This window comes from Chiloscyllium punctatum, chromosome 1 (assembly GCF_047496795.1).
Source record: "Chiloscyllium punctatum isolate Juve2018m chromosome 1, sChiPun1.3, whole genome shotgun sequence".
NCBI lineage: Eukaryota > Metazoa > Chordata > Chondrichthyes > Orectolobiformes > Hemiscylliidae > Chiloscyllium > Chiloscyllium punctatum.
Genome location: NC_092739.1, coordinates 67,239,145 through 67,264,992, shown reverse-complemented (window position 1 = coordinate 67,264,992; position 25,848 = coordinate 67,239,145). Strand labels below are relative to the sequence as shown.

At 38.5% G+C, this 25,848-nt stretch overlaps 1 protein-coding gene across 2 annotated transcripts in view; it reads left to right on the top strand.

Annotated features, from left to right (window-relative positions):
* The window catches only part of smim14 (small integral membrane protein 14), a 44,845-nt gene extending 20,279 nt beyond the window's left edge, over window positions 1-24,566 (top strand). For both annotated transcript variants that reach the window (XM_072567814.1, XM_072567812.1), the window contains exons 3-5: window positions 7,635-7,683; window positions 17,734-17,882; window positions 19,531-24,566. In XM_072567814.1, the coding sequence (XP_072423915.1) occupies window positions 7,635-7,683; window positions 17,734-17,882; window positions 19,531-19,569 (237 nt within the window). In that variant the 3' untranslated portion in view covers window positions 19,570-24,566. The remainder of the gene's footprint in view (window positions 1-7,634; window positions 7,684-17,733; window positions 17,883-19,530) is intronic.
* Window positions 24,567-25,848: the final 1,282 nt, after the last annotated feature.

The window sequence follows — 25,848 nt, the reverse complement described above, 5'->3', positions numbered from 1 at the left end:
ATATCTTTTGAGAGAGAGGACCTGTCTATCTATTCTTCCCTTAAATGCAAACTCTCACACTTTTGATAACTTCCTTATACATCATTTCTGCATCCTCTCCAGTATCTCCATATATTCTTTTCATAATATAGTGATAAGAGCTGCATGCTGAATTGTTAAAAGTAGTCTAACCAAATGTCAATTCTGTCTCTCAAGGAAAGGAAAACAGTTTGCTTTCAACAGCAATATATTTTGAAGGGTACAATTCTATTGGAAACGTGGGAGTAGAGACACCTGGAGAGAGGCATCATGGATCATTGAAATTGGTAGGCGACAGTTGAGCGACTGGTGAATCAAGCCCATGAGATACATAATTTATAAACTGGAACATGGTGTGCATAAACAGGACTTGATGCTTCCCAGAGATTATCGAGTCAGAATTCTGACAGAACCATCTCACCTAGTTAATTAATGCCAGGATTAGTAACATATGGAGTCTAGGTTGGAGGATGGAGTTGGGATTTAGATGAACCATAAACCCATTGAATTCTGGAACAAGGACATGAAATCCTACTCTAGTTCCATATTGCACCCAACGTCTTCAAGCAATTGAAAGACAGAAGCATTTTTGACCATGTTTGGGGTTCAGGCTAGTTCATTAATTTTATTAGTACAGCAAAGAATAAGTAAAATGATCCTCTGACAAGGCATTGCTCACAATTACTTTTTTCCCCTCTTCTCCCCACAGTCCACTCTTGCTTAAGCAAAGCCAGTGACCAAACAGACCAGAAAGTTTTAGGTAATGCATAATAACAATTTTATGCTGTAGCAGACATGAAATAACGATAGCCATATATTGCAGGATAAAGGTTTGTGGGACCTTTTCCAGGAATGTTTTTACAATGTTGATGACAATGTTATCCATTATGCACTGAGCAGTTAATAATGGAGCAAATTTTTAAAAATGTCCAGATTACTGAATGGCATAGAAATTGTTTCTGATAATTTTAAATAACAATGAACAAAGGGTTAGTACAGATAAAGGACATTATAGTAAAGCTGACATGATGTGACTGAAACATTCAAAAATATTATTTTTCTAATGTTCTGAAAGACATGGAGAATGTCACTTCAAAGAAGAATGTATTTTAGACTTGGATTTGCTGGGTCTTTACTAAAGCTAATCTCATTTTCTCTCCATAACTTGTACGTTTGACCATTTCAAAATGGTTATCCAATTTCTTTCCTTTGTGACACAACAGTCTGTGACTTAATCTATTTCCCGTGGTGGCAGTTTATATTCTGACTGCTCTGCCCTGATTCTTTTTGTGTTATTAAACAGAGATAAGGAACCAAAATCTCTTTGACTGGGGAATCAGTAACTGGGGTAAGATTATCAAAACTCTTTGTAATTTTCAAAGACTTAATTAACTTTTTTTTCCCTTTGCCTCCTTTACTCTGGAACTAGGTCTAGAACTTCAATTTTTATTTTTTTCGAGCTATAATTTTCCATTCTGGGCACATACGAGTAAAATTAACTCATATCCTTGCCAAGATTATTGTTACTAAATTAATCGTTACCTCATTAAATTCTTATCACTTAATCTAGCTGCATATACTTTATTTTCACATGCTATTGATTTTTTTTGTTATTTTGTCTAGCTACTTACAAAATAATGTGAACGTGTAAGTATATTTGAGCCCTGTACGTCACCATCCATGTCTTTCATTGCCTTTCCTTTGCGTGTTTCTTTTTCTCTCATAACAGGAAAAGGTAATTCAGCCCTTTGTTCTGTAATTCTGAATCATTGCAGATCTATGCTTCAGTTTCATTTATCTGTCATTGCTCTATGGTGTTCAATGGCTTTACCTGCAAAGTAGTTCACGCTTATCCACACTAAATTTAATCTTTCACCAATGTACCCATTCTGCTATACAGTCCTTCACTGTTATCCTTTATTCGGCAATCTTGCTTTTGTATTCTTAATACATTTCCCTATTCCTGAGTCCAAATGTTTTATATATGCAAAGGACAGTGATGTTGAAGTATCATTTCTGAGCCTTTCTCTAATTCCTGTTATCCACAAACCAACTTTATATTCATGTTACTATGTTTCCTTTATTCCAATGGTTGAATTTTTCTAAGCAGCCCTTGAGACACTTCCTTTTTCAAATGCATTCTGAAAAATCTTTTTTAAAATGTTACATTCTTTTTATCCAATTGATATGGTAATTCAGCAAACATTTACACAGAGGATGGTGCATGTATAGGATGAGTTGCCAGAGGAAATGGTAGAAGTGGGTACAATTGAAACATCTAAAAGACATTTTGAAAAATACAAGAATAGGAAAGGCTTCGAGGGATATGGGCCCAAAAGCAGGCAAATGGGGCTAGTTTAGTTTGGGAAACCTGTTTGGCATGGACAATTTGGGTGAAGGGTCTGTTTCCATACTGTATGATTCTATGAACTGGACGATCAACCATAATTGTATTGAAAAGTGAAGCAGGCTCAAATGGCAAATAGTCTGGTACAATTGTGAGCATAACTGCCTTCTAAGCAGTGCCACTGCTTTGATACCCCTCATGACTGTGATGTAATTTGCAGTGTCCTATCATGCATTTGTGCTAAATTCTGGCACTGTTGACCGATTTTCCTAGCAGGCTGGAATATTTTGCTATTTCCACTTCTTCAATGTGCCACGTTGCACAAATAAATATGAAGAATTTCCTTAGCCATTTTATTGGGTTGTCTTACTTAGTAGAGAAGGTATTTATTTGCAGCCCAGGGTAGAACTTCCTATCTGTACTATATCCTGTTTTAGCATCCTTGTAGCATTGTTATGTCTTAACTGCCAACTTTGAGGCTTTGTTTGCCTTTTGGTTCCTGACCTGCCTCTCTTAGTAGGTTCTGCCTGAAGACCTGTTATTGTGCCAATTATTGTACAGTCTCTTTTTAAAGCTCCCTTTCCATAAAACTGAACAGGGAGGGATATTCAGTTTTTGGGAGTTCTGGAAAGGGCTAATTACTTCCTTTTTGATTTTCATGGATAGTTTGGCTTTTAATGCAGATTTACTCATTTATGGTGTCAGTGGCCTTTTTTTTAATCCACTTGCAATATTTCTAAATTGCACCTGTTCAAATCCTTTCTCTGGAAAAAGTCAACATTTTACTGTGCTTTGAACGTATACTGTTTAGAGTTTGATTAATGAATGCATTGAGAATACTAAAGACATAACCTCTGAGGCATTTAGCTAATGTTATTTAAAAGATTTCAGTAAAGCACTGAGAAGCATCACTTAAACTGAAGAAATGGTTTGTCCAAACAAGCTATTACCTTTTATCATGTACCTTGTATGTATCCTTTTGCTTAAAGCTTCAGTTGTATTGGCCATTACTTTCATCGGGGAGCTATAGATTAGGCATGAATTGCCCCAAACATATTTTGGTAACGTACTGTTTTACAAATAGACTTCATCATAATCTATTATTGTAGGTTATAGCATATTTACTTTATAAAATAACACTATATATTTTTTATTTTCATTGAGATCAAGTGAGAGTGACAGCTCTAGATATCAAAGCTGCATTTGACAGAGTGGCATCAAGGAACCCTAGCAAGAATCACTGGGTATCAGGGGGCAAACTCTCTGGTGGTTGGAGTCACACCCAGCACATAGATGGTCATGGTTGTTGGAGGTCAGTCATCTGTGCTCCAGAACATCTCTACAGGAATCCCTCAGGGTAGTGTCCTAGGTCCAATCATCTTCAGCTGCTTCATCAATTACCTTCCCTCCATCATTAGGTCAGAAGGTGGGATGTTCACTGATGATTGCACAATGTTTAGCACCATTTGCGACTTCTCATATACTGAAGCAGTCCATGTTCAAATACAACAAGGTCTGAGCGATATCCAGCCTTGCGCTGACAGGTGGCAAGTAAATTTGCACCGCACAAATGCAAGCCTATGACTATCACCAATAAGAGACAATCTAACCACTGTCCTTGACATTCAATGGTCAACTATCAACATCCTTTGAGTTGTCATTGAACAGAAACTCAGCTGGACTCACCAAATAAATACAGTGGCTTTGACAGCAGGTAAGAATATTGCAGTGAGTAAGTCACTTCCTGAATACCCAAAGCCTATCTGCCATTGACAAGGTACAAGTCAGGAACGTGATAGAATACTTGCCTAGATGAGTCCAGCTTCAACAACACTCAAAGCTTGACACCATCTGCAACAAAGCAGCCGGCTTGATTGGCACCTCATCCACAAGCATCCACCCCCTCCACTGATGCTCAGTAGCAGCAATGTGTACTATGTACAAGATGCAGCACATACATTCGCCAAAGGTCCTCAGGCAGCATCTTCCAAACCCATATACACTTCCAACTAGAAGGAAAGGGCAGCAGATATATGGGTACGCTATCACCTTCAAGTTCCCCTCCAAGCCATTCACCATTCTGACTTGGAAATGTATCGATTTTTCTTCACTGTCGCTGGGTCAAAAACCTGACATTCCCTCCCTAATGGCATTGTGGGTCAACCCTGAGCAGGTGGACTGCAGAGGATCAAATGCACCTCACCATCACCTTCTCAAGGGCAACTAGTAACCAGCAATAAATGAAGGCCAGCCGGTGACATGCACATCCCACAAATGAATTTTTAAAATTGACCTTTATTAAAAAGATTTAGTTCCATTTGGCTGAAATTACCATTCTATATCTCAAGTTTAGAAATGTAGAATTGCTAAGATACATCTGTTAAAAATTTATATAATTTTACCCATCCACTAAGTAAATTATGGGCACTGGAATGGGCTTTCTGGTCCCTGTCCCATGAAAAAGTTGACTCACTAATCATTCAATGAATTGCTTTCTGCATGGGACAGTGTAAAACCTTCGTGCCCAAATTCAAAGTGTTACAGACTGGCATGTTGCAAGGATTAGGGTGATATGCTGAGGGACATGGTACAATTTGGGGTATAGGTGTTGCAAGATTTTATTTCTACCTAGTCTGGTCCATCAGGTTTACTCTGGATGTCAATTACCCAAGACAGTTCTAACAGCAGGATATACCTAATTGCTCTTTCTCAAAGCAAGGTACACTGCAAAAATACTTCAAAAAAAGTAATACATCAGAAGCTTACCTGCACAATACTTACAATCTCAAGTCACCTAGCTTATATGGACTTGTCTGAGGATCTGACTAAAACAGGTAATCAGCTCACACTATCTCAAACTCTAGTCACTGATCAGATCACTCCTGCTCTGAAGCATGCTTTCTTATGTTCCTGTTCCATACAAGCAGCTTATGTGATCAAACCTTGACACTGTCCAGCAAACATCACATGCAATGTGTTCCATGGTCCAGTTAATCTTTTTGCTCATTTAAACAGCTGCTTGTTTTCTCTGGAAAGACGCTAATCTCTCTGCTTTAAAAGAACCTTGACCTCAGGCCAATTTGTTTCGGCTGCCCATGCCATCCTGATTCCTTGTAGCTTTTGTCGTTTAGTCAACCATATGAAATTTACACAGCATGTGATCAACAATTTTGTTTTGCCTACAAATAGACATCGCATGTCTAGAGAATTGCATTTCTTTTACATTAGACCTAACCCAGACTCTGTCACTAATTACAACATAATGTAAAACACACATCCCAATCCAGAAAACACAAAGATTGAAGACATCATCCAGCCAATTGACCTTTCAACAGAACAGGCTTAATATGTTTGTTTTCTCATTTTGGCTCACCGTGCAAATTTAGGAATACTATAGTGTAAATGCTGACTTTGGAAAGGCCATAAAATAAAACCACAATACACCAGGGGACTGAAAATTGTGTAAAACCCCTCAGACATTGTGTTTGACATTAAATGAGTGGCATATAATGCATTAAAAGAAATTGATTTGTTTTTCACTCTATACAGTGTTAAATTTTGTTTACTCTTGCATGGGATGTGGATGTTGGTGGCAAAGTGCTATTTATCTATTCCTAATTGCCTTCTGAGGTGGTGAGCTGTCAACTCGAATTATTGCATTTTATCTAATGTCAGTCCAAGATTGTATTCAGCAACTGTGAAAGAACAATAATAGTCCCAAGTCAAGATGGTTTGGGGCTTGGAGAGAAACTTGCCTTTCTAGAAGTAAAGGTTCTGGACTTAAAAGGTGTGATTCAAAGAAACTTTGGTGAATAGTTGCAGCACACAAGACCATAAGATGTAGGCCAAATGGCCTAGTTCTCCTATTGAGTCCACTTTACGATTCAAAGAGATAATGTCTGATCTACATAGGGATAGGAGAAGGCCATTCAGCCCCTCAAGCCCACTCCATTAGTCAATGAGATCATTTGGTGTTCTGTGCCCTCCCTCCATAAACTTGCTTTTGGCTCATATCCTTTAATAGCTTTGCTGAACAAAAGCTTATCTATTTCAGATTAAAATTAACAACTGATCTAGCATCAACTGTCATTTGTGGAAGACATTTCCAAAACTTTATGACCCTTTGTGTGTAGAAACGCTTCCAGCATCTCTCTTAAATGGTCTGGCTCTAATTTTTAGATCATCCTCCTCTTTCCTGTCTTTTCCCATTTCCCTTGAATTCTTTAGTAATTGGAAACGAGTCTATCTCAGCCTTGAATATAGTTAATGACCCAGCCTCAGCAGTCTTCTGTGTGGTAAAGAATTATAAAAAGTCAGTACCTTCTGAGGAAAACAATGTTTTAATCTTGACTTAAATGGACTGTGCAGTGGTCACTCCTACCAGATGCCTGTGTTCCGGTAGATTGGTGAGGACAAGGTCATGTAGGCTTTGTCCACTCTTGGTTCTCTTGCTATCTTCCTTCAGAACACTGCCAGATTAGACTATTAAAATCCCCTTCATAGTTCATTCTATGCCCTTCGATAAAATATGGAGCTGGAAAACGCACAACAGGTCAAGCAGCCTCAAAGGGGCATGAGATTCGATGTTTCGGGCAGGGCCCTGAAGGATGATTCTATTGCTCCTCTGATACTGATTGACCTGCTGTGTCAATGTCTCCATTCTGTGCCCTTCCCATTCTTGGGGCTTCCTGCAAGTAACTTTTGAATGAGTACTGATTTGAGTACTGATTTAATCAAGGGGAAGAGATGTAAATGGGAATGTGGTATGTGATAGTCAGCAGGAAGTAGCCTTGTTCATGCTTGAACTAATACCATGAGAGTTCATGAGATCCAGAATTAATGTTGCAGACTCCACAGGCAACTGTATGTCATAGGATCTTGCCTGTGTTTGGTCTTACTTTAATTTTTAATGCTTAGACGTGGGGTAAACAATGTAGGCTAATTGTGAGAAGCGTAATGTTCATTCTGGACCGCCTGCAGATCAAGATGTATAAAGCAGAGTTTTGCACATATTGGAATCTATAAAAGGTGGGTGAGAGGAAAGCAGAGAAAATGTTGGAATGTTTAGGGCTGGAGATGAGAAAGGCACATGTGAAAATGAATGGGCTAAGGAAGACACATGCTGATGGTTTGTTTGGAAGAACGTTATAAAAGATTACGAGAAACAAATCTCTCTGTATTGGAAAAGACAGTAAATAGTCAAGTCATTGAATTTGTGGTTTACAAGATTACAATCCTTGACCTTTTATTCTTTGCTCTTAAATTTCAGCTGCGACAGTCACAATCCTATTGCACAGACAACGAGTGTCTGCAAGAATGTAAGTTCTCCTTGAATTTAAATTGATTTGTCAATAATTTTGTGAAATGCCAATATGTATAATAGAAATTTGGTTGCCCTTATTTGTCTTACCAAAATACAACACTTCTCATTTATCTAAATCTGAAAGACTGAAAGAATACTAGTGAACCTGATGAGTTATTATGACAATAGACGTTGTTCACACCATCACTATTAGGTGAGCTTTTTACTTCAGATTTTTATTGAATTTGAATCCCACCATTGACCACAGTGGCCTTTGAATCCATGTCCCAGATCATTTGCCTTAGATTCTGGGTTCCTCCTTAATAACATTATCACTACATTCCAAATACTGGCCTATTAGATCTAAACACAGAAATAAACTAGCTTTTTACTGACCTTGCTTATTAATTTTTAATCTAATGGTGTAAAGAAGGTAGTAATACTTTTTGGTAGGTCTTTTAATTACTTTCATTGGTGTTCACAGCAATATGGTAGTTTCCAAATGAGATCCATATTTTGAAGCTTCCAGTCGATGTTTGATCTGAATGGGATAATGGGTTGCATCAATCGATACCACTATGCACTGTAAATTACTTGAGCTGCCCTTGATTCTTAACGCTTAGACTAAACTAATAACCAAATTCTCAACAAGTGAGGTAATTCCATTACAACAGCTTGCAGCTTTAATAATGAAGTGGCTTGAGACATCGTGCTTAGTGTCAAAAGCTTGGTCATAGAGTCATAGAGATATACAGCATGGAAACAGAGCCTTCGGTCCAACCCGTCCATGCCGACCAGATATCCGAACCAAATCTTGTCCCACCTGCCAGCACCCGACCCATATCCCTCCAAACCCTTCCTATTCATGTACCCATCCAAATGCCTCTTAAATGTTGCAATTGTACCAGCTTCCACCAGTTCCTCTGGCAGCTCAGTCCAGACACGTACCACCCTCTGTGTGAAAAAGTTGCTCCTTAGGTCTCTTTCATATCTTTCCCCTCTCACCCTAAACCTATGCCCTCTAGTTCTGGATTCCCCGACTCCAGGGAAAAGACTTTGCCTATTTACTCTATCCACGCCCCTCATAATTTTGCAAACTTCTATAAGGTCACCCTTCAGCCTCTGACGCTCCAGGGAAAACAGCCCCAGCCTGTGCAGCCTCTCCCTATAGCTCAAATCCTCCAACCCTGGCAACATCCTTGTAAATCTTTTCTGAACCCTTTCAAGTTTCACAACATCTTTTCGATAGGAAGGAGACCAGAATTGCACGCAATATTCCAACAATGGCCTAACCAATGTCTTGTACAGCCGCAACATGACCTCCCAACTCCTATACTCAATACTCTGACCAATAAAGGAAAGCATACCAAACTCCTTCTTCACTATCCTATCTACCTATGACTCCACTTTCATGGAGCTATGAACCTGCACTCCTGGGTCTCTTTGTTCAGCAACACTCCCTAGGATCTTACCATTAAGTGTATAAGTCCTGCTACTTAATCTGTTGTAATCTGAGGTAACTCTCTTTGCTGTCCACTACACCTCCAATTTTGGAGACATCTGGAAACTTACTAACTGTACCTCTTATGCTCGCATCTAAATCATTTATGTATATGACAAAAAGTAGAGGACACAGCACTGATCCTTGTGGCATTCCACTGGTCACAGGCCTCCAGTCTGGAAAAACAACCCTCCATCAACATCCTCTGTCTTCTACCTTTGAGCCAGTTCTGTATCCAAATGGCTAGTTCTCCCTGTATTCCATGAGATCTAACCTTGCTAATCAGTCTCCCATGGGGGACTTTGTCGAACGCCTTACTGAAGTCCATATCGATCACGTCTACTGCTCTGCCCTCATCAATCTTCTTTGTTAATTCTTCAAAAAACTCAATCGAGTTTGTGAGACATGATTTCCCATGCACAAAGCCATGTTGACTATCCTGAATCAGTCCTTGCCTTTCCAAATACATGTACATCCTGTCCCTCAGGATTCCCTCCAACAACTTGCCCACCACCAAGGTCAGGCTCACTGGGCTATAGTTCCCTGGCTTGTCCTTACCACCCTTCCTAAACAAGGCACCATGTTAGCCAACCTCCAGTCTTCCAGCACCTCACCTGTGACTATCGATGATACAAATATCTCAGCAAGAGGCCCAGCAATCACTTCTCTAGCTTCCCATAAAGTTCTTGGGTACACCTGATCAGGTCCTGGGGATTTATCCACTTTTACCCATTTCAAGACATCCAGCACTTCCTCCTCTGTAATCTGGACATTTTGCAAGATGTCACCTTCTATTTCCCTGCAGTCTAGATCCTCCATATCCTTTTCCACAGTAAATACTGATGCAAAATGCTCATTTAGTATCTCCCCCATTTTCTGCGGCTCCACACAAAGGCCGCCTTGCTGATCTTTGAGTGGCCCTATTCTCTCCCTAGTTACCCTTTTGTCATAGAGTCGTAGAGATGTACAGCATGGAAACAGATTAATGTATTTGTAAAAACCCTTTGGATTCTCCTTAATTCTACTTGCTAAAGCTATCTCATGTCCCCTTTTTGCCCTCCTGATTTCCCTCTTAAATATACTCCTACTTCCTTTATATTCTTCTAAGGATTCACTGGATCTATCATGTCTATACCTTACATATGCTTCCTTCTTTTTCTTAACCAAACCCTTAATTTCTTTAGTCATCCAGCATTCCCTATACCTACCAGTGTTTCTTTTCACCCTGACAGGAATATACTTTCTCTGAATTCTCGTTATCTCATTTCTGAAGGCTTCCCATTTTCCAGCCGTCCCTTTACCTGTGAACATCTGCCCCCAATCAGCTTTCAAAAGTTCTTGCCCAATGCTGTCAAAATTGGCCTTTCTCCAATTTAGAACTTCAACTTTTAGATCTGGTCTATCCTTTTCCAACACTATTTAAAATCTAATAGAATTATGGTCGCTGGCCCCAAAGTGCTCCCCCACTGACACCTCAGTCACCTGCCCTGCCTTATTTCCCAAGAGTAGGGTCAAGTTTTGCACCTTCTATAGTAGGTACATCCACATACTGAATCAGAATATTGTCTTGTACGCACTTAACAAATTCCTCTCCATCTAAACCCTTAACATTATGGCAGTCCCAGTCTATGTTCGGAAAGTTAAAATTCCCAACTATAACCACCCTATTCTTCTTAGAGATAGCTGAGATCTCCTTACAAGTTTGTTTCTCAATTTCCCTCTGACTATTAGGGGGTGTATAATACAATCCCGATAAGGTTTTAGATTAGATTACTTACAGTGTGGAACAGGCCCTTTGGCCCAACAAGTCCACACCGACACTCCGAAGAGCAACCCAGCCAGACCCATTCCCTTACATTTACCCTTTCACCTAACACTACGGGCAATTTAGCATGGCCAATTTATCTAACCTACACATTTTTGGACTGTGGGAGGAAACCGGAGCACCCAGAGGTGATCATCCCTTTCTTATTTCTCAGTTCTACCCAAATAACTTCTCTGGATGTACTTCTAGGAATATCCTCCCTCAGCATAGCTGTAATGCTATCCCTTAAAAATACCACTCCCCTCCTCTCTTGCCTCCCTTTCTATCCTGGAACATTAAGCTGCCAGTTCTGCCCATCCCTGAGCCATGTTTCCATAATTGCTATGATATCCCAGTCCCATGTTCCTAACTATGCCCTGAGTTCATCTGCCTTCCCTGTTAGACCCCTTGCATTGAAATAAATGCAGTTTAATTTATTAGTCCTCCCTTGTCCCTGCCTGCCCTGACTGTTTGACTTGTTTCTGTTCTCAACTGTACCAGTCTCAGATTGATCTCTTTCCTCACTGTCTCCCTGGGTCCCACCCCCTTCACCTCCCGAGCAACACTCGCAAATTTCCCTGCCAGTATATTAGTCCCCTTCCAATTTAGGTGCAAACCGTCCTTCTTGTACAGGTCACTTCTACCCCAAAAGACATTCCAATTATCCAAAAATGTGAATCCTTCTCCCATACACTAGCTCCTCAGCCATGCATTCATCTGCTCTATCCTCCTATTCCTGCCCTCACTAGCTCGCAGCACTGGGAATAATCAGATATTACTACTATCGAGAACCTCCTTTTTAAATTTCTGCCTAACTCTCTGTAATCTCCCTTCAGAATCTCAACTTTTTCCCTTCTTCTGTCGCTGGTTCCAATGTGGACAGTGATTTCTTGCTAGCCCCTCTCCCCTGTGAGAGCATTCTGCACCCTCTCTGAGGCATCCTTGATCCTGGCACCAGGGAAGCAACACACCATTCTGCTTTTTCGCTGCTAGCCACAGAAACGTCTGTCTGTACCTCGGACTATAGAATCCCCTAACACAATTGATATCTTGGAAGCCGACGTACCCCTTGTTGCATTAGAGCTAGTCTGAATACCCGAAACTTAGCTGTTCATGCTACGTTCCCCTGAGAATCCATCACCCCCTACATTTTCCAAAACAGTATACCTGTTTGAAATGGGTATATCCACAAAAGACTCCTGCACTAGCTGCCTACCTCTGTTACCTTTCCTGGAGTTAACCCATCTTTGTTATAGTATCTGAGACTTTCCCCCTTCCTATAACTGCCATCCATCACACACTGTTGCTGTTGCAAATTCCTCATTGCTTCTGTCTCTCCAACCGATCCATTTGATCTGATAAGATTTGTATCATACAGCATTTATGGCAGATATAATCTGCAGTGACCCTTAAACTCTCTTTAAACTCCCTCATCTGACAAGAAGTACATATCACTGTACTAAAGGCCATTTTTGCTCCTTCACGGTCTACAGACCCAGAAAATAACACCGTCTTATTCCTCTACAAACACTGCCCCAGGTTAAATGAATAGTTATGGCTTATATTTTAAGTTTAATCAAGAGACATATCTCCAAAAACATATAATCAAGAAAGAACCCACTCTAATGACTATTGCAGCCTTTCTGTTGGACAACTTAAAACAACGATTAACTTACCTGATTCTGTGCTGTGAACTTTGCCCAAATAGGTTCCTCCAAGATTAGTTGTGAATTTCACTATTGGTTAATTTACCCAGACGCATTCCGATGTCCAGCAATACATGAATTCAAAACAGTAAAAGCAGTAACTGTGCAGGTTCTCTCACTCGCTATCTCTCTCTCTCTCCTGAACTGTCCTCTCCATGTAAGGAACTTCAGAAAATTAATGCAGATGTGGGAAAGCAGTTGTATTTCTGTTTGTTTCTTGAAATCCAGACATGTAAATGTTTGGGAATCATTCTTGACAATTAGGGAATTGTGATACAGATCATTTCTACTGCTCAAGTAGCAAAGGAGTGCATGGCAGTTTCTTGATTGTCTGTCAGTTCACGAACCTGCTGTGGCATTTGATAAGGTCATGCCTGATTGTGATCTCAACTCTACTTTCTTGTCTACTGTCTATAATCTTTGACTTGCCTAATAATTAAGACTCTATTTAACATTGTCTCAAACACATTCATTGACCTGCCTCTGGGGAAGAGAAATTCAATATCAATGAGCATTGGAGAAAAAAATTCTCATTTCCATCTTAAATGGGAGTCCTCTGTGTTTGAGGGTGAGGCATCATCTCAGCGTTCACCTTGTCATGTACCCTTGGAACTTGCCAGAGCACAAATGGAAACAATTTACCTAAAAAATGTAAAGTATCTAACCTGAATTCTGAGAGTGCATCTGTAACAAATGTTTTTTCTACTCAAGACTAAATAGAGACCACCTATGCATTAAATTGAATTTCCTGTGTTTTTTTCATCTTTCGGTATTTATGCTCATTTGGTTTATTTGTAAATTTAAATGATTTATACTAGCACTAATGATGTAGTTATGACAACAACTTTAGGTGCTGTGCACCTTGGGCTTCTAATATGAAATGCAGTTATTTTGCACTGTGCTTAATGGTTTTGCATACAGTCTGGACATTAGCTTGTTTAAGGAGTAAGAGGTAAAAATTAATCATTAATGCATTGTACTTACTGATATGCTGACTTGATTCTTTCCCCACTGTTTGCAATAAAGTTAATAGTTGGAAGAATTGAGGATAGCAATTTTTGACAAATAAGGAATTGTTTTGGCACAGGTTTTTTTTGTACAACAGAATTTGAGAGATCTTTAGAGATAACTGTCTTTAGTATAATCTACATTGAAAGACACAAAGTTTAGAGTACAGTGGCTCTGTATTAGCTATGGGCCAGTGTCAGCACATTCTCCACTGAGTTCGGTTGTTGGTTTGGAAACTAGGATTCCTTTAAATCTAAATTTCCTTAGTATTTGCTATATAGCATGAGATTTTATTTAATTGCTATTATAGTAACTGACTTTCTAAGTTTCTAGCATAAACAAAGGTAGGAATCACAAAAATCTCCAAGGTCACGATATGCCATTGAGCAAGTGTCAACAATTTTTCTGGTGTCATATAAACTCTATCAATAGTGTAGTATTTGGGAAAATAATTTGTTTTGTTCTGCAAAAGAATGGTTAACAAACCCTCTGATAAGGAGGGCAAGGCGACCACTATCATCCTGGTGTTAGGAGTAGCTGGCTGTGTTCATTGGCCAAGAGGATTGACAGAGATGATTGCCAACCCCCAAAAATAAGATAAGTCAACATGGGAACAGTGGAGGAGAGATTCTAGGGGAGAAAGGGGATCTGGGGGTGTGAGTCACCATATTCTTTGGAAAAAGAGTCCCACCCCATCAACCTGAGGGAAGAACAAAGAGTGTTACTAATATTATGAAGTTGAAAACATGTACTGTATCTTTGAGAGAGAACTGAACTGAAAGATTGTAAGCACCTGTGTATATGACTACATGACAGTCCTAGAGTGTACTGGAAAGTTGAAAATATGTAACATTTGGCTGTGAAATGGATACCTGAGTTTTGGTTGCTGTTTTGGCAACAATTCGAATTTAACTAATCAGTTGAAATTATTCCCCAAGATACTAAAACCCAACAGACTTTGAATTTGTTTTGCCAACATCAAACCAATGAGGCGATCTGTTGTGGGGGGGGTATAAAATGTGAACATTCTTGAAAATTGGTCAGAGCAATCACAGTTGCGAGAGAAACGCATGGAGAGCTAACATTTTACTCTCCAAGAAATTAGGAAACACGCTCTATCAAAGGTAATTTTTCAAATGAAACATACTTGCAGTAAAATGAAAGATGATGACCTGAGGAGATCCTCAGCTGGAAGAGGAAAGACAGATACTAAGGAGGCAGATACTAAGCGGTTAAGAGAAAGGGGGGACTTATAGTTGTGAATTGTTGTTTAATGTTCACTTTTAAAATAAAAAATGATGTTATTTTCTTTAAATTATGGAATTTTGGAGCTCTCTATCACTCAAATTTTAATAGATTACAAGGCAAGGTGAACTTTTCTGAAGTATTTGGTTTAGTTAACAGAGGAGTCCATCTCCATGTCATAACACTAACAAGGCTTATCAGTTGAGGTTGCAAGGCATTAGGGAATGAATGTCCTACCATTCCAAAACCACTACTCCTGTTTGTCCATTCTACAGAACAGCTTTGGGATTGATGAAGTATTCTCATCTGTCATTGATCGTGTATTAGATGTACAGTGATTCCTTCTTCACTTCTTCATTGTAAAATCCAACTGCGCCCAAATTCAAAACCGAAACAAATAAAAAAGTAAGGTGTTTACAATTAGTTTGGCCTTTACATCATAGGTCCAAACACATTTTGTTGATCACAAAACACATTTTTAAGAACATATCCTTGATATTTTTCTAAATGGATCTCTGGGTTTCACCAGATCTTTGCAACATACACTAATTGCTGCTCACTGTCAATAAGACCATAAGAAATAGGAACTTAAGTAGACTGTCAATGGCTGCTCACACCTACTCCACCACTTATTAGGTTCATGGTCGATCTAATATTTCTTGCATCCATTTTCCTATGTTTTCTCCACAACTCTTAATTTGCCTACTGATCAAAAATCTATTCATCTCAGCCTTAAATGTACAATATCTCTGACCCCCAGCTCTCTGTGGCAAGGACCTCCAAAGACATTAAAACCCCAGAAGAAATTGCTTCTTGTCTCAGTCTTAAATTAGCAACTTTTGTTCTGAGACTATGCTTTCTCGTCCTAAATTCTCCTGAGGGAAATGGCCTCTTACATTTACCCTGCCAAACCCCTTAAGCTTTGACAAAGGGTCAGTTAGACTCGAAACGTCAGCTCTTTTCTCTCCTTACAGATGTTGCCAGACCTGCTGAGATTTTCCAGCATTTTCTCTTTTGGTCCCTTAAGAATGCTATATGATTCGATTAGATCACTTCTTCTATTCTGTTAAATTTCAATGAACAGAATCCCAACCTGTTTAACCTTTGCTCATAAGACTATGCATATATTCCAGGGATCATCCTAGTGAACCTTCTCTGAACTGTCTGCAATGAAACAATATCTGTCCCCTAAGTAAAGAGACCAAAACTGTTCCCGGCACTCCAGATGTAGTCTCAGCAGTGCCTTGTACAGTTTCAGTAAGACTTCCCTACTCTTGTACTCCAACCCCCTTGAAATAAGGTTCACATTCCATAAGTCTTCATGATTACCCACTGCATGTGTGCTAGCTTTTGTGTTTCAGGCATAAGGAGCCCTAACTCACTTTGTATAGCAGCTTTCTGCAGTTTTTCTCCATTTAATTGATACTGTTCTCTTGTTCTCCTTCCAAAATGAACAACTTTACATTTTCCCACATGATACTCCATTTGTCTACTTACTTAATCTATTAGTATCTGTCTGTAAACTGTATGTATCTCCCTCAAATCTTGTCTTTCCACCATTTTTGTGCCGTCTGCAAATTTGGCTGCAATACATTTGCTTCCCCCCTTCAAAACATTAATATATTTGTAAACAGTTGTGGTCCCAGCACTTGATCCTTGTGGAACCTCAGTAGTTACCCCTCTTGTGTTATCTCATTGCCAACCTGGAAAAAGCCCATATCTCCACTCACTATTTCCTGTCAATTAGCCAATTCTCTATCCACACCAATATACCACCTCCAGCACCATGGGCATTTTTCTTATGATTCAATCTTTTGTCCGGAACCATGTCAAACATCTTCTGGATACCAAATATAAGTCAGGTTTCCTTTTATCCACTCTGGTTGAGGCTTCCTCAAAATACTAATAAATTAGGCAGACACTATTTCCCTTTTGTGAAGCAATGCTGACTCTGCTTGATAGATTAATTTCCAAATATGCTGTTACTTCCTTAATAATTGATTCTAACATTATTTTCAACAATAGATGTTAGACTAATAAACTTAGTTGCCTTCTTTTTACCTCACTTTTTGAATAGGATGTCACGTTGGCAGTTTTCCAATCTTCCAGTACTTCTCCAGAATCCAAGGATATTTGGAAACCTACAACCAACACATTATCTCAGTAGCTACTTCTTTTAGGATCCTCGGGTGCAAGCCATTAGGACCAGGGGACTTATCTGTCTCCAGCCCCATAGTTTATCTACTGCTACTTCCCTAGTGGTAGTGATGGTACTTAATTCCTCCCCCATATTCTTTAGTAATAATGGGATGTGCCCACTTGTGTACAAAACTACAAGTTTCATTACAGTTTCACTTGGTGTGAGTGAGTAGATGTTTGCTGATGGAATTCCTCCCATTGTTTTTATAAACAAAAAAAAGAGTTGGAAACTGCCTGCTTGACATTGGCATGCTCCTAAAGACCCAATATCTACTTTTCAAAACAGCAATTTTAACTAGGCATGTTTAGCAGGAAACGTAGAGAGTCAGGTGGAAAACTTCTTTACACCCCCACCCAATATAATGTTGTTTGGCTTAAGTATGTAGTAATAGTGAGTATGACATAAAATCTGTTGCACCCAAATGGATTCATCAAGTCGAACATTCTCCCATTATGTCAAATAGTACAGTAATTTGATCTGAAAATGTGTTGCTGGAAAAGCGCTGGAAAAGCGCTTTTCCAGCAACACATTTTCAACTCTGATCTCCAGCATCTGCAGTCCTCACTTTCTCCTCAGTAATTTGATCTGTTCTGTTCCTATAGTGCCTGGACCAAATGCTTCCAATGACAGTGGAATAACATTGTCTATGATTATTATGGCTTGGGTGATTATTGCCCTTGTTTTATTCCTGATGAGACCTGCTAGTCTGAGAGGATATCAAACAGGTGGAAAATCACATGGGCCACAGAATGTAAGTTGGTTCAGATTACTTTCTCAAAGTTACCTTTTGCTTATTCATTCTACATAGTGATGTTTGTAACTTACCCAAATTTTCAGTTGCATCCTATGTGTGACATCAGGTTTTCCAGAATGCGCCCATTATTTCATGATCTAAGTTATTCCAGTGGCAGTGTTTCTGAATCTACCGGGAATTAAAAAGACTTGCATGTAATTGTTGAATTGAGATTCCTTTTGAAAGATATATTTGGGAATTTGTTTATTGCCATTTTCAGGTCTGAAGCAAAAGCAACTACAAACTCTGCACCTAAAATGATGGGCAAGGTAGATGATAGATGAGCAAGAGTAGACCACTCAGTCCTTCCAGCCTGCTCTGCTGTTCACTAAGATCCTTGCTGATCTGAACTCTACATTCCTGCAAATCCCTGATAATGTTTCATCCTCTTGGGATCAAAAATCTGTCAATTTCTGCCTTGAAAATATTTAAAGATTCTGCTTCCACTGTGTATGGCCAAATTCACAAAGATGCTCAAGTGTCCATGTGAAAAGAAAATCAGTTACTTTGTGTCATTAAAAGCTTCCAATGGGGAGTTAACTATTTGTTGAGTGAAACAAAATTGACTAGCTGGAATATTGGTTGATGCCCACAATAGGTTCCAGAAATTGAAATGCAGTGTACCATTTGGGAGGGGCAAGCAAAGCTCACAATTATGATGCTTGGATGCACTTGGAAAATTAACGTTTCATTCGAGTTCTGCTCCTGCTTACTCATGCTGACCAATTTCCAGGAACATTCACACTCGAATCATGAAATCGTCACTTCAAGGATTTGAGGACAGAAATTGAGGACATTAGATAACATATTAAACTAAGACTCCATCTTTTCTTTTCAGTTGGATCTCATGACAGAGTCTTGGGCAATGTTTATCTCCCGATTAATGTCACATAAACAGATTAGCTAGATATTATAGCATCCCAACAGGGTTTTGCTGTGGAAATTGGCTGCTGTTTTTCTTGAATTGCAGCACCGACCAGAAGTATTTCATTGTCTGAAGAAGGTTTAGGCTCATCCTGTAGTTGTGAAAGACACTTATATAGAGGCTAGTCTTTCTTCTCATATTTCCGCATTGTATGAGCAAAATAAACTTTTGTGTTCCCCATATATACTTGTATCCAAATTTAGTCAGTTTTACAGGGGGCAAGATTTCTCTTTGCATATTTAAATTGTACCAATGCTGCTATGAGCCACCACTGTCAGAGCATGCCGTTTTTTAAAAACATGCATTTTAATCCATCATGTTGCCCACATTCCTGTTTTGTGTGTTTCAATGACCTGTAGGTTGGTCTTGTTTCATTGATTCATGACTGCTGCAACCTGTTTTTTTTTTCAAAATTAATCAATGCTGCACATACTACTTCAAAAATCTGAGATTTGCAATGGTATTTTGGAGCACTTGTCAAATGTTTTCTATTTATTTACCCTGCAGCATTCTAGTGATGAGGTAAACAATATTAATTCCAAATTTATATTGCAACATTTTGCTGTCTGATCGTGTATTTTTGGAACCATTTGAATGTTGGTAGTATATACTATTAAAAATGGTCAAATAAGCCAATATTGCTGAGGATGTGTAAATAATGCAATTCAATTTATTTTCCAGAATCCAAGACAAGATCCCCCTGCTCCACCAGTGGATTAACTTTGTGCATATCCTGCAATTCAGTCAAGAAACCAATGACCAAATCATTGACTGTGGCCTGAATAACTCTCAAATTTTTATTAGTTTACTTATATTTTACTGATATTTTCTTAAGTACTAGATATAGAACATTGATCTTAACAGTTGAATAGTGAATTGTACCACTTACAAATTCAAATTTATATATTTGAAACTAATGAAGTCATTTCCTTTTACAAAAGCAACTTTGAATGCTGGTTCAGTATTCTTACAGAATAGCTGATTTTTACCCGATTGAGGACAGTGCAGATGATTTTTCCTTTGAATTGCACAGGGACAGTGAGATATGTGCACATCTGGCACTGGACCATCACATAACACAAACAGGACCAAGCAAACCAGATGTTTGTGGCCCCAGTAACATTAAACTGTTAACTTGTATGTGTGTCAGCATTTAAGTGATTATGGGGTTAGAGGGTGTGGAGGGTGGGTAAGCCGGTTGAGCATTACTAACTAAAACTTTTGTTTTGGTTGTTCCTTTTAAGTTTTTAATAACAGTAGATCTTTTACCTCCTTTGAGATCTCTATCCAACAATCCTTTTGTAACAGTTATACTTGGAGACTACTTGAACATTTTTATTACTTTCCTGTATGATGCAGTACATTCCAGACCTCCCCACCCACCCTGCCCCACTTTCAAGTTTATCAGTATGCTTAAATTAAATGTTCTGGTATTCTGAGGTCAGTATAGTTACAATTGTCTTGGTGCCAACCTATATTGCAAATGTATTATTTTTTTAAAATCTCACAATAACTGTCTATCATGAGGATCTTCTGCCTACCTTTGTTAAGATTCCAGTGCCAACACCATTGAGTAACTGCTGCCAATTTGTCATGTTCAATTGGAAGATTGCTTATTCCAGACATAGTCCACAACCATAAGATTCATATTAGCATGGTGCCAGGTTGTGTGTTATGTATAGTTTTCTCCATTTGATGTTTGTGATTTTTTTTTAACATTCTATTGAATTACTTCATACACAAGTTTAAAAGTGTCAGTTTTTACAGGAAGTGTTGGTACTACCACATCTGGTAGTCAGTTGTATTGATGACCTGAAAGGGACTAGGAGAAAGTGAGGACTACAGATGCTGGTGATCAGAGCTGAAAAATGTGTTGCTGGAAAAGCGCAGCAGGTCAGGCAGCATCCAAGGAGCAGGAGAATCGATGTTTCGGGCATAAGCCCTTCTTCAGGAAAAGGGACTGTGTGTGAGACATACAGATTACCAGAGTAAAAGCATAATACTGCAAATGCTGGAGATTTGAAATGAAAATAAAGTACTAGAGAAATGCAGCAGATCTAGCAATGTTCATGGAGAGAGAAAGAGTTATTTCAAGTTGAATAGGACTCTCCTTCAGAAGTGAGGGAAAAGTCATGAGTTTGTACTATAGAAAGGGGTAGGGAGGAGCCAGTAGAACAAATGGTAAAGATATCCCTCCGCAAGATGCAAAATGTCTGCTAGTAATGGTAGAGATGTGATATAAATGAATAGTAGGTATTAATGGCAGAAAATTGATTAGTTCTGAGAAAACCCATAACAGGGAGTGGAGGTAAATGGAGAACAGAGTTTGTGGTCTGAAGTTGTTGAGGCCTGATGCTTGTAAAGTACCTAATTGGAAAATGAGATGATGTACTCCAGCTTGCATGAGGCTTTACTGAACCACTGCAGGAGGCGCAAAACAGAAGCAAGCAAGGTGACATATAGAAGTGACAAACGATTGAAAAGTAGGGGTCATTCTTGTAGACAGAACAGATGTGTTTTACAAAGTAGTCACCCAGTCTGCATGTGTTCTTACCAGTGTTGAGCAGCCTGCATTGTCAGCTGTGAATACAATAAACTAGATTGAAGTACAAGTAAAAAGCTGCTTCATCTGGAAGGTATCTTTGGGACCCTGGACAGTGACAAGGAAGGAGGAAAAGAGGACAAGTGTTACAACTACAATTGGATAGGAAAGACCCATGGATTTGAAAAGATGGCACCTTATTTTCTACTTCAGTGCTTTATAGCTTTCAGGATTCAACAATGCATTCAATTCTGTCCTCCATTTTGATTAGATTATCTACACACTTCTTGTTAACATGGGTTTGCTGTCAGTAAAGCTGATCTGTTTCTGCCACTAACACTTAATCGTCATCTATATCTCTTTAGTACTATCATTTTCCCTTTACCTTTTTCTCTGACAGCCTTATTATCTCCTCGTTTTACTGCTAGTTCTCTTTCTAGAGCATAAAGCCCATCACTCTTTCTGCCTCCTTCAGTTTGGAAGCAAGATCATATCTTGAATCATTAACTCTGTTTCTGTCTCCACAGATGCTGCTTAAACCTTCTGATTTTGGTTGACATTTTTAAAATTTCAGATTTACAAGTCCTATGTTTGCCCTTTGGTCTGTGCTGCAGTAACTGGTTTAGGCATGAAATTTAAAGTGAAGAGAAAGGAAGTTTTTATCTCAAACTTGCTTAAAGGAATTTCGTGTGTACAGATGTTGATAACATTGAACCCAGCTATGAAGTTCCCTGCGGTTGAATTGCCACCAAACTAACCATGTTAAATCAGATGGATCAAAACCTGAATGAGAGAATGAAATTGGAAAAAAGCTAAACCGATGGTAGTTCAGGTTGCTTTTGTCCTATCATTCTACATTTCAAATGAATGATCATATTTGAAGTAAATATAAACTCATATCTCTCTCTGTGTTTGAATACACAGCTTATTCAAAATAAAATTACTTTGTGACAGTATTTAATCTACAGTAAGTTAAATAGGTTGAGAGATGAGTAGAAACGCATTGTAAACAAATTTTATTCAGAACACTTACCAGCAATCAATCTGCACCCAACACTGGTTATAACCAGTTATTATTTTCCTTGTAACAAAGGGGTATCTCCAATTTATTAAAACCCTTCAATAGAGTAATTCATGATACATGAACCATTCATTCACATTACATCTGAGGAGTTCAAGTTCGTTTACTTTTGTAATTTGTAGCAAACATGTAATTTATTAATTGGTGGATTCTAAATTAAAGACCAAATTCATGACTTGCCTGAGGTAGAACCATTGTTGTATACATAGTGCAGTGACTTCTTAAAAGGAGACAGGTAAGGAGTCACTGACTTTGGCCACTTTTTACCAGAATAATTATGTATCTTAGCTGAGGATCAAACTTTCTGGAAATATGGAAATAGATCTTTTTCAACCTTTATAATATGGGCGGCATGGTGGCACAATGGTTAGCACTGCTGCCTCACAGGCAACTGACTGTGTGGAGTTTGCACATTCTCCCTGTGTCTGTGTGGGTTTCCTCCAGGTGCTTCAGTTTCCTCCCACAGTCAAAAGATGTGCAGGTCAGGTGAATTGGCCATGCTAAATTGCCCGTAGTATTGGTGAAGGGGTAAATGTAGGGGTACGGGTGGGTTGCGCTTCGGCAGGTCAGTGTGGACTTGTTGGTCCAAAGTGCCTGTTTCCACACTAAGTAATCTAATCTAAGAAGTAAGCTGAGTGATCCTTGTGTGAATAATGGTTTCTATTGGAGAATTTAAAAACAGATGTAAATTCCTGTTTGAATGTGCTCAGTTCCATGCTTTGTACATTATAAGAAGTGGAAACAAAGTAAATGTAACCTCACAATTTATCAGTATAGGAATGCGTGCTAAATTATGAAAATGAAACCATTTTGATTGTGTCAATATCTTAAGAAAATACTACTAACCATTTATTTTGTATTTTGGTCCCATGAGTTTAACAGATCTTCCAGACATATCAAATTCATGCTGCTTCATGTTTTAAAGAGAATCTGCTGTTGAATTATTTTTAAAATAACTTATTTCCCCAAGGGTCAGCTGTTCATGTCATGAATTCCCACCTAAAATCTCATAATTCTTTTGTTCCACAGTGTAATTTAGTTTGTACTGGGAGGAGATTTCTCAGTTTATATAAATGTTTCTGTCTGTTAGTTTGAATGGTGTGACAGATATCAAACTCTAGATTACCATAACATAATTTTCAATAAATTTCTGAGATAAATGTTTCTTCATTTTACTCAGAAAAACTCCAATTTAGTTTAATACAGAGAATGATGCTGTCTCTGTACATGAAAGTCATTTTGTTTCTAATATCTTGTTTTGGTTCAATTTCAATGGCAACTTTTAATGGAAAACACTTAATTTGATTATTTTCACTGAACTATTTTATTCCATGATTCAGGTCTATGATTGACCCTCTTTTTCATGTCTGTGTATTGTGCACTATCTGTAAACTTGTACTGAGACTTATAGTTGATAACATTTTAATGGGTAGCTATGTCATCTCATCAAAATATTATGGTAGGATTCCAAAAAAACCAGAAAATGCACAATCGGTTTGAAGAATCTCTTTTATAACTCCATATGAGAGATCGAGAACTAAGAACCAAACACAGGCCATAACAAGACAGATAAAAGTTGGAAGGATGGGATACTCTACACCTTTTTTCATAACACTGAAAATCCACACATGAATGGGCAACTTGACTGCCTGTTTTTTAAGATAAAAGATGTGAAGATCAACACAGAAGAACAAGGTGATAGTACCTTTGGGGAAGCCTTCCTTAAATTAAAAGTTGTAATGTATCCAATACTGTCTTACTGCTATCAATTGTTACAGGAGGATTGATTCTTTCACAGTGGAAATATGTAATTTAGAATTCTAAACATGCCAAAAGATGATATCATGTAATTGTTAACATTGACTGCTTGCTTGATCCTTGCTGTAGTATTGTAATTAGTGCTGTTCAAAGTTTTAAGCATTATTATTGGGAAAATGGCTTTTACTATGCACTTTTTTGTTCAATATTAAATGGTTATAAATATGGAAATAAAGATTGCTTTTGTTTTCTATGAATGGAAATAGAAGGTATTGATTGAAATAAATAATTAGACTACTTTTGGTGATTATTAAATTACTATTTCCCACTGCTTAATCATGTTCATTCTTTTCAATAAAGTCTATTATTTTATTCATACAAATGAATCATGTCAGGAAGTCTGGAAGCTAAACATTTTAATCCAAATTGTGATTTTTGACAATGTAGAAGAAATGCATTAGTTTGGTATTATATTTTAGCCTATTATGCCATATAAGGTTAAACCGTTTATAAAGTTCACTGAGCTGGTTTCCATTTCAATCAATTATAAACATGGCTTGGTAGCAGGAGTTGGAATAGTTCAAACTTGACAAACCTGCTTCAGGGGGAAATGCCAGGAAAGATGGAATTTTGATTCTTGGCAGGGAAGGATGCAAGTACAAACCAGAGTTGGGCCAGCTGATATGGGAGAAAGTTCAGAGGCAGAGGGTGTTCTTGTAATAGTGATTTGGAGATGCCAGTGTTGGACTAGGGTGTATAAAATCATACAACACTAGGTTATAGTCCATCAGGTTTATTGCAACCAGATGAAGGAGCAGCGCTCCGAAAGCTAGTGCTTCCAAATAAACCTGTTGAACTATAACCTGGTGTTGTGTGATTTTTAACTTCATGTAATAGGACTTCGTTTTTTCTAACTGGGACAGAGATCCTCCAGCCTTAACATTCTCCATGCACCATCCAAGTTCCCTCAACCCACCCATATTACATCATGTCCATGTCCACTCACCCATAATGTATGCAATAGCCCTAATAATGACATTTTTTCCGAAGAAAATTCAAAGTCACTGATGGAATATTTTCAATTATCTTTCTCTAAGTAGAAGTCTCTGCTATCCAGACCTTTCTTAAAGTTACACTACCTGAAACTGCAGTCACTTGAAACCTTTTGACTTGAGAAAATCAGCGTTGTGAAACTGATAGGAGATTAGCCCAGAAATACTCCACTGAAAGATGGGCTCATAAGTTACCCCAATTTTGAAAGTCCAGGTCTACATTTGTGGTTCTATTTTTTTCTTTAATGTATTTGGTAAATTTTGAAAAATATTCAGTATCTTGTAACAATTATACAAAATATGCTGATATCCTTTACCTGCACTCCCTCCTCCCTCCTTTCAATCTGTTTTCTCAACCACCTCCTTTTACCTCTAACCAATGCACATAGAATGCATCCTATTCAGATGCATCACAGCTTGGTATGGCAAATGCTCTGCTCAAGATCGCAAGAAATTACAGAGAATTGTGAACACAGCCCAGTCCATCATGAAAACCAGTCGCCTCTCCATTGACTCCATCTACACTTCCTGCTGTCTCAGGAAAGCAGCCAACATAATCAAAGACT